Source organism: Octopus bimaculoides, chromosome 15, assembly GCF_001194135.2.
Source record: "Octopus bimaculoides isolate UCB-OBI-ISO-001 chromosome 15, ASM119413v2, whole genome shotgun sequence".
NCBI classification, from domain to species: domain Eukaryota; kingdom Metazoa; phylum Mollusca; class Cephalopoda; order Octopoda; family Octopodidae; genus Octopus; species Octopus bimaculoides.
Window position 1 is genome coordinate 26,282,446 of NC_068995.1, and position 10,573 is coordinate 26,293,018.

The window sequence follows — 10,573 nt, forward strand, 5'->3', positions numbered from 1 at the left end:
TTTACACGTACAGGCTAAAATTTGTATATTGGAAAGAATGAAAATCAATGTAGGAAAATAAATGTGTGAGGCCAATCTCAGTCTATTAAAATTTGGTGCTAAGTATACCTATGATTGTATTAATAAAAAGAAAAAATATTCAATAAACTCACTTTTATTGAATAAACTCACTTTTAAAACTGTAAATAAATACTTAAGATAGCTTTTATAGTTTTTCACTAAAATAGTTATTTTGGTTTAACATAATATAAAACAGTAAATATGTTATATATTTCTCAAATAACCTACTATTTAAAATTGTAAATAAATGTCTTTTTAAAGCTGTTTTTACTAATTTTCCTAAAATATTTAAAAATATATTTCAAGCGTTCAGTATTCTGATTTTTCAGTAATTTGAAATTAAACCCTTTTGTATTTGAGTTTATGATCAGTACCAAAAAAGAGGCAACAAATATTAGAATCAATAAAGTCATTTACATTGTTGTTTTAGTTATAATCATTTATACTCATTGCTTCAACTGATTTAATTTCCATTTATGTTCTGGTACCATGCTTTCACAAATGCTCTGGCTTAGTATGAAGTCATAAAGTGCATATTTCTAAGATCAAGATTATTTCAGTCATCAATTTAATTTATTATGGTAATGTCAGTGTGCATATACAACATAGTGTCTTAAGAGAAAAATTGGTATGGTCATGTGATGTGTATAGATGAGGACAGCTCCATAAAGAAGTGCCAATCTCTAACTGTAGGGGAAACTTGTGGAAGAAGTTGACCCAAGAAGACGTAGGATGAGTTGGTGAAATACGATCTTTGGATGTTGAGTCTGAAAGGGACAATGACAAGTCGAGACTTTTGGCAATTTGCTGTGCTTGAGAAGACATGTCAAACTAAGTGAAATTTTAGTTGTGGCCAGTGCCAGTGACACATGACAGGGACCCATGCTGGTGACATGCGAAAGCACCCATGACAATGACACGTGAAAGGTGCCTGTACCAATGACACATGAAAGGTGCCTGTACCAATGACACATGAAAGTTCACTCTATGGTGTTAGGAAGGGCATCCAACCACAGAAGCCAAGTCAAACAGACTGCAGCTTGGTGCTGCTCTCTGGCTTATCGGCTTCAGTCACACCTTCTTACCCATGCTAGCACAGAAAACAGATACTAAATGGTGGTGGTGGTGGTGGTGGTGATAAGACATCTGTGCATAATATAGTTACTTCTGAACACTGATCTGAATATATGATAAAATCTTTTGTTACTTCTAAGTTGCATGACAATACGGTTTAGCAAATATTTACAACTACTGGAGAATGCTTCATTATTATTTAATCAGAAATCATTATTCAAGCAATTCCATGAAGTGGTATATGATAATGCCCAAATATTTCGCAAAAATAATAATTCCATCAAGCCTAGCCAAGAAACATGAAAAGAAACATATCTTTCTAAATTTAAATATTTGCATTTACTGATACAATGCAAGTTAGTCTGAAAATATTTACTTACATTTCATTCAACTTCAAATAGGGTGTACTTAAAGTATCTGGTTTGCTAATCCGTGATTTAGGGGTCAATGAATTAACAGGAGTTGAAATCACTTTCCGGTTGAAGAAAGCATCTGGACTATTCAGAAACTGATAAAAAATATGGAATGTATATTATTAAAGAACTTGAAATACATAAAACAATTGGAAAATGAAAAGAAAAGCAAGCAGGTAAATGTACAACCACTCCTGCACCCTAAACCTCTAGAAACCAGCTAACTGGTTGAAGATCCACCAATTCTATGTTGATTAAGTATGGCAACAAATGTTTCCTAAATAAGATGCTAAAACAGATGACTAGTACTATCCTATAACATCTCTAATACCTCATAACCAAACCTCACAATCCCAAATAATTCAGCTATAACTACCAGATGATGAACACCTCCCAGAAAACCCAAAGGAAGTCACCATCCAGTATTTCAATGCATGTATGATGACTATCAGCAAAGAAAAGGATGCCTTCAAACCCTCTCACTTCTCAACCTATAATCAGGCATTCTAATTCAACATTAAGATTTATACAAAAATTTCTAGAATTTTCCTACCCACAACTCCTCAACCACAATGTAAGTAACATCGCTTTTGATGAAGCCTCAAATTTCTTCTATTTTCAATTGCACACTAGATTTTCGCAATAAAACCCCTTAAAAACCTTTTGTTTCTCTACTAATGTGAAAATTTCTTTAGCCATTTAAATCAAGTCTTTCTTACAATGGTATGGTCATGGTTCGAATGCCATCAGAGTCATTGGTGTCATTAGAAGCATTGAGATGTATTGAAAGATACAGAAATAATTTTTTTTATTCTCAAACACATATAATGCTAATAAATAGCATGATCAGGATAAATTATTCATACATTGCAGAAAAATACATTACCGGCCAGCCATGAGACTCAAACTCACATCCTTGTGATTACGCATCAAGTGCTTTACCATTAAGTTAAACTGCCCAGTAACGAATTCTGCTGCAATTTTAGAACTTATAAATTTAGCTTCATAAGATGCTAATGTTAAATTCAACTTACAATGAAAGTAAACAAAGAAAGTTTGTTTTAGAAGCATTGAGATGTATTCAAAGATACAGAAATAAATTTTTTTATTCTCAAACATGTGATAATGCTAATAAATAGTGTGATCAGGATAAATTATCCATACATTGCAGAAAAATATGCTACCGGCCAGCCATGAGACTCGAACTCACATCCCTGTGATTACGCGTCAAGTGCTTTACCATTAAGCTAAACTGCCCAGTAACGAATTCTTTTGCAATTTTATAACTTATAAATTTAGCTTCATAAGACACTAACGTTAAATTCAACTTACAATTTGCATATCCATTGATTACACTGGGCACAGAATGTCTACCAACTTGTTTTCTGAAGGCAGAGCACAGTCATTTCCCTGAAACTATAAGAATCTTGGCCTTTTTACAACATACTAAAAACTTTGTTTTTGCTAAGTTTACTTTAAAGCCTTCTATTTTAGATTTTGCTTCCATGCCTGGAATTTCATTTTCAGTTCTGCCAAGTCTACTACTAGACTAAGTTTTTGGCATAGAGGACTGCCTATAGAGAGCTGGTCTTAAATGTCTTTATTACAGCTTAAAGGACTACTATAAATAGAAGAAAGCTGAGAATTGAGCTCTGATGTATCCTCATCTGTACACTAAATTCATCAACAAATAGTTGCTAATTCTCATCTTGCTGACAGCTCCTACAATCCTCACAAGCCATTCATTTATTCTTGGTTTTCTGAGAAAACACCAAATAATGGTGTAAAGGACTCCAGATTAACAAACACTAAGTAGATACAAGAACATATTCCTTAGTATTTCTCATGCAGTTGTCTCACAAGGTCCCTCTTCCTGGGACAAAGCTAAACTGCATCTCACCTAGACTAATCCTGTCACTATAACACACTCTGGTCAAACTGATTGTTGCTTTGTTACCTTTCTCTTGTGCATCTCCCTTGCCCTTGTAGCAGTTTGAAATGGTACTGTAACACTGCATTACCAGATATTTTAAGTACCTTGGCAACTATTCCTGATGGCCCAGCTACTTTCTCTACCTTCATATCCTTTACCATGTTCTCTATTACTCTGCTGTCAGCTTGAATGGCTGGTCCCTCTGTTGAGTCTAGATGGAGAAGGCTCTTTATCTGTACTCAGCAGCCTCTCATAGTAGCATTTCCATGTTTCTTTCTTATCAGAATAAGTGCATGTGTAGGCATGTGGCCTAGTGGTTAAGGAATTGAACACATAATGTTACGGTCATACTTTCAGTTCCCAGGCTGGACAGCACTTCGATTTATACTGTTCCAGTCTGTTCTGTTGAAAATGAGAACCAGCTCCAGCAGAGAATTAACCCTGCAATTGACTGATGTTTTGTCCAAGAGAGAGTATTATTTTCTTGCTTGCTTACATATCAAGAAAACTGGGATAAACTCTAGCCTAACAAGCCTAAAGGCTTGTCACAAACCTAACACATACACACACACAAGTTATATTCATGTACACTAACCTGTGATGGTGAAAAGGGTAGATTTTTTATGGGTGTTACACTTGGTGTTCTGTTGACATCTTTCCGTTGCAATCCTAATAAAGGGTTAAGATTTTCAAAGTCAAAATCATTATCTAAAACCATTTCTTCTTTTTTAATTTCTTCCGAGGTATTGTCAATAAAATCCCCAGTAGATTCAGCAGGTTCTTCTTTGATATGAATTATTTTATGTACTACAGGAGAATCATTCTTATGTTGAGGTGTGTAACAATCAGAACTGGACTCTTTTCCCAAATCACAACTAGCCAAAGGAGGGGATTCAAATTCCCTGCACTTTTCTTTTGACTTTGGAAGGTATTGATTCATTTCTTCTTTCATTTTATCATCACAAATTTGATGATAAGATGCTAAGGATCCAGAATAAGATTGCTGAAAAATATAGACAAATACATTATTGTAATAAGAAATATAGGTAGCGGATTTCTTATTATCTTTTACAGTGTTTCTCATGTTATATACACCACTTATGTGCCATATCCTTATAAGAATTCTTTTTGAATATTCCTCAAAATATGTTTAGAAATTCTCAATGACATTAATTTTTATGAAAAATATTTAACAAAAATTATATGAATTGCTAAAATACAATATTCAATTTTACTATGGAGTATATTCATAAATTTTAGCAGCTGCTACATTTATAAATCAAATATATTTATTAGATACATAAGACAGTTGCAAATATTTGTCATGTTTATACAATTTCACTATGGGCAGTAAAAGGTGATTGACTGGAATATAGTTTCAAGTGTCATAACACTACCTACTTCAACTCTCATGGAAAAATTCTATTTAAAGCCACTCAGATTTGGTTTCAAGTAGACTGATTTGAATATTTAAGAAATTTTTGGATGTTAGTTCTATTGAATAAATTAAGCATTACTTATACTCTGAACTTTAGTCAAATTTCCCTTTACTATTCCAACCACAGTTTACTACCTCTTTATTCATTGGTTTCTTTACTACTCCTTACTGGTTTAATTTTTCTGAAAGCTTCCTCTTAGACCACCTCTTCTTATGTGTGTGGGTCTCTCTCTTATTCTGTAACCTTTTGTCCATGTGCTTGCTTCTATACATTCTCAATACTATCATTTATCTCAATTTAATCTTGTTACAAACAGGTGTCCCCATCTCCCACCCTGCTCATTTAATTTTATCCCACATTACTCTTCACCCTACTTGCAGCACACACCGTTCATTGTCTTTTATCACCTTCACTCCACATTAAGCCTCACTACTTTATTTCATATTCACAATTTTGTCACTAATGTGAAGTCACTTTTTATATTTTCTCTCAGACAAACAGTAACTGCTTGAATTATTTCATTCTTTCATCCCTCAGAGTAAATTCACCTCAAAGTTTTCTATGAATTCTATACAGCATGGGATCTATCAAATGCTTTACTTGGACAATCCATAGTACCTCTACCACCATAATTATAATTTTTCTTATTCTAAACTTTGGCACTTATTTTGGAATTAACTTTATTTGATTTTGCTCATATGGAAGTATAGATTTCAGCCCATTGTTTTATGCACAAGGTTTTGTTTTCACTGTGTATTTTTGTTTATCTCAGGTTGACATGCTTAAAATAGGGCCCCATCCCACCCAAGTTTGAGTGATTTTATTGAGAAATCAATTTGGAATGGAAAGCAGCAGAAATTCTACATAATACAAAGAGCTTAGAGCTCAACAATGGTTCCCAAAATTTTCATGAAGACAAAAGAGCCTTTCAAAAAAGAAAGTTACAGACAAGTGCAACAGACAATGATCAACTGAGGACCAACATTAAATAAAGACACCTAAAATAGATGGTTGTAGAAGAACTGAATTAGTAACACAATAAAAAGTAAAAACAGCTCCACAAGTGAGTAATGCACAAGGTAAAGAACTAAGGAGATTGCAGATATAAAGCCTGTTCTGCATGTCTTCTGTGCAACAAAGCAATCATATTGCAATGTAATGAAAAAAAGGTTCTATATCATTGTGTTTCACACACTGGATGGACTGAGGTGAAGCACTAAAACACTTTCATAACCCAAATCTGCATCACAAAATGGTTATGACCACTGTTTACATCTTGGTAAGTGAAATTATCCACTAATGTTTCTTGAATCATGGTGAAGCAGTCAGAGTAGAGAAATATTGGTAGGAAACAGAAAACATTTATCAAGAACTGCAATGTTTATGTCCAGCAGTGATTGATTAAAAAAGAATCAATTCTCTCTACAACACCTATCAATATGCCTCATAAATGACTCTGCAGGAATTAAATAGACCATGTTATGAAATTTCTCTCCAATTAACTACCACTTTTTAAACAGCTCAATAATTTTCTGCCAAAATGTCTTCAACAACCAGGCAGCAGCTTAAAAAGAACTTCTAAAAATACACTGATTTCAGGATTCTATACTATCAAAATAAATAGACTGGTTTCTTTTTGACAAAAATGTGCAAATTCTAATGATTTTCTAGTGAGCCATTCTGTCCTATTTGGGGGAAGTACTTCACTATCCCCTTCATATTCAGCATCATCTAACAGTTTTTCATGCTATTTCCTTTTTGAAAGTTGAAGTGTTCGTGAATTCCTTTGATACCAACCCAACTGAGATCCCTCTCAGTCTTATGATACAAACTTTCTGTATCGAAAACTTCATGTTCATTTATATTCTAAACACAAGCTTAATTATAGCAAAGTTATTACACTGAATTCCTCATAATTTTCAAAATTAACTGAAATAAAAGCAGTGAAGTTTAATAGAAATTTGGTAATAAAAATGTTAAAACACATTCCTTCCTAAAAGCCCACTTGGTTCATATCACCATATGCCTTCACTTTTATGGTGCTATATACTAGTAAATCACCTGCTCCCTGTTTCTATCTTGACTAAAGTGGCCAGCATGCCATCTGAAGTTATATGGTTATTAACTAACCACCTTTTCTAATTCCTTCAAGGCTTTACATTCAACTATTATAGCCCAATCCTCTATAAAAGTGGTATCTTCTGCTTTATTAGGGCTCCAGCTCTATGCACAGATAGCTAGCTATCTCCACTTCCTCCTTCAAAAAGTGCTGTCTAATACTGATGTGCATATTGTTGCTATTATATAGGAATATTTAGATAAAATACAATATCCTTATGATATTATATTTCAGAGTTTATTATCATCATTTCAAATCATTTTTTTTTTCTTTATAAATATATACGCTGGACAAGGCAATAGAATGGCATAATTTCATTTAATTCTGTATACTTGATATGACATACAACTTCTCATTGTCACTGTTATATCTGAACTGTTATAATATTAAATGTTCCTGATGTTCTGTTATTACTCTCCAACTGTTTATCTTCAACAAGCACTCTACGATCTCTCTATTCAATAATTCCTATGACCTGTACACAATGATTACACATATGACACTCTTCTCAGACTGTTCTGCGTATGCTCATTTATACTAACTAGTATAGTTCACTTAGCCAATCACCGGGGTGTACAGATTCCCCATATAACACCTCCCTCCTTTGAAATTGGCTTTCCCTTTATTTATTTATTGTTTTTATTATTATTACTTCTTTGGGGAGAAATTAGCATATATTTTTCGTTTAGAATCAGGCTCTACCATCTCTGTCCACTTTCTCTTTCTAGTTTATTTGCGCACTGGTTCAACCCTTTCCTGCAGCGCTGGAATATCAAATATGTCAAAGTATTTCCATAGACTCTTCCTGTCTTTTTCGTCCTTCTGTGTATCTCTTTTTTATTTGATTTACATGTCTCTTATGCTCGCATGTCTGCCCTTTCACCATATATATTACTCTCCCAAGACGTTTGGTCTTCCGTCCTTGTTCCCAATTTTGTTTTTCATATTTGTACATTTAAAAAAATACTGTGTCACCTATATTGAAATAGTTTGCATTATCAACAGTATTCTTCTGAATTTGTTGTTTCCTTCCATTTAACAATTTGTCTAATACTGATCATACCTTTCTGGCAAATATTAATTCAGCGAGTGACACACCCAACTCTGTGTTGGGGTTTGGCATTATTCTATAGAGGCGTAGAAATTATGTTAGTGTATTATCCACTAAAGATTCATTTCTGGTTTTCCTCAATGCTCTTTTGAATGTATCTACGAACCTCTCCACAAGTCCATTTGACCTTAGATGAAATGGCAGGGCAGTGACATGTTCCATTTGATGTGTCTTACAAAATTCAATAGTTATTTTCATAGTTGGTTTTCTACACTTACAAATTTCAGGCCATTTGGTGTAGCTATCTACCACTACCAGATAATATACACCTTTTAGTGGTCCTGCAAAATCTATGTGTAGTCTAGACCACGGTATATCTGTCTTTGGCCACGGTTGAATCTTTACTGGAGGTGCATTAGCTGCCAGGACACAACCCCTGCATGCTTTCACCAGTTTCTCTATATCTTTATCCATACTAGGCCAGTAAATATAACTTCTGATGAGGGACTTCATTCTTGCAATTTCAGGATGTCCTACATGAAATTCATTTAACATCCTATTTTGTAGTACAACAGGTATCACAACCCTCTGAGTGTACATTGTTACACATTGAATAGTATTTTGAACCTGTGCTACACTCAGCAACATAATTTTTTGTCTCACTATCTGTTTTTATTGAAAACACTTCATTCATTTTTCTGTTTGACCTTTTCCTTTTCACCCAGCAATGCAACTGTTTATGCCCCATTTTGCCACAAGCAAAACATTCTTTATTCTTAAAGGGGCAGTCCCTTTTGAAGTGCAACTCGCCACAACCATAACATAGTTTGGGCCTTGTTTGTTTTATTTTTTTTTTGTTTGTCCTGTACATTTATATTATCATTTTCAATTTTTTTCAGTATCCTGCCATAGGTTAATATGTTGACATTCTTCTGCCACTTTTTACAAGGTTAATTCAATGTCTTGCGTCAATTTTGTTAATATTCTTGCTCGTATTTCTGCATCCTCACTTGCAGTTAGTCCTTTGACAAATATCAAGCATTTAAACATATCTGGGGACAACTCTCCTAACTTGACTTTTTCGCATGCTTTCTTTACAACTCCTGCATATATAACAAAATATATATGTTGAATAGCGAGCTCTTTTCACTGAATATATTGGTTAGCCTGGGCAAAGTTCAGAAAGCTCTTACCTCTGCTGGTGACAAGGGGCCTCTCACTCAGAGTAAAAGGCAGACTGTATGACGCATGTGTACGAACAGCCATGCTTCATGGCAGTGAAACATGGGCTGTGACTGCTGAGGACATGCGTAGGCTCGCAAGGAATGAAGTCAGTATGCTTCGATGGATGTGTAATGTCAGTATGCATACTAGGCATAGTATCAGCACCTTGAGAGAAAAGTTGAACTAACGAAGCATTAGTTGTGGTGTGCAAGAGAGACGATTGCGCTGGTATGGTCATGTAGCGAGAATGGATGAGGATAGCTGTGTGAAAAACTGCCACACCCTAGCAGTTGAGGGAACCTGTGGAAGAGATAGGCCCAGGAAGACCTGGGATGAGGTGGTGAGGCACGACCTTCAAACATTGGGCCTCACCGAGGCGATGACTTCTGACCGAGACCTTTGGAAATATGCTGTGCATGAGAAGACCTGGCAAGCCAAGTGAGACCTAAATCCAAGGCTTCAACCAGTCCACTTATGCGTACCTTCCTTCATTGGACACTAAATTCCACTTGCGAAGACCTGTTGAGGCAAGTGAAATCGAAATCGAGTTAAATTGGACACTAAACTCCAAGTGAAATCAAGTTAAATTCAACGACTGGTACCCATACCAACGTCGTCTCCTTCATTGGACACAAGACTCAGCCTGTGAAGACTTATTGGGGCAAGCGAAATCGAAATTGTGATGGCACCTGTGCCCAGCGTCGCCTTTCTGGCATTGTGCCCGTGGCATGTGTAAGGACTTTTGAGCGAGATCGTTGCCAGTACCCCTTGTGCGAGTAGCACATAAAATACACCATTTTGAGCCTGGCCGTTGCCAGTGCCGCCTGACTGGCCTTCATGCCGATGGCACGTAAAAGTACCCACTACACTCTCTGAGTGGTTGGCGTTAGGAAGGGCATTCAGCTGTAGAAACGGATCTATTTTTAAACGGGGGCCACATTTTTTATTAATGTTTTACATAGTGTTTTTGGTACGGAAAGACTTTCAAACTTCGTATACTTATCTATTTTGTGTTATAGAACAGAAAAATATTTTTGTATTCGAATTTATTTCATGTAAAAAATTGTCTTATTTCGATAATTTCAACCAATCACTGACAAGTATTCAGTTGTTTACATTTACTCCTTTGGCTCATTAAGCGATGTAAAGCGTATTTAATCTCCATACCTTCGTTTTATTTGCTTTTTTCATTTTAAATTTGCTTTAACCCTAACCCTACGGTTAGGGTTAGGGTTAGGGTTAATTGTTTCAGAATCGTTT

At 35.1% G+C, this 10,573-nt stretch overlaps 1 protein-coding gene across 2 annotated transcripts in view; it reads right to left on the reverse strand.

Moving 5' to 3' along the window:
• The window catches only part of LOC106883872 (myb protein), a 161,502-nt gene that overhangs the window by 45,063 nt on the left and 105,866 nt on the right, over nt 1-10,573 (reverse strand). For both annotated transcript variants that reach the window (XM_052973208.1, XM_052973207.1), the window contains exons 9-10: nt 4,076-4,483; nt 1,515-1,642 (exon numbers count right to left, since the gene is read on the reverse strand). In XM_052973208.1, the coding sequence (XP_052829168.1) occupies nt 1,515-1,642; nt 4,076-4,483 (536 nt within the window). The remainder of the gene's footprint in view (nt 1-1,514; nt 1,643-4,075; nt 4,484-10,573) is intronic.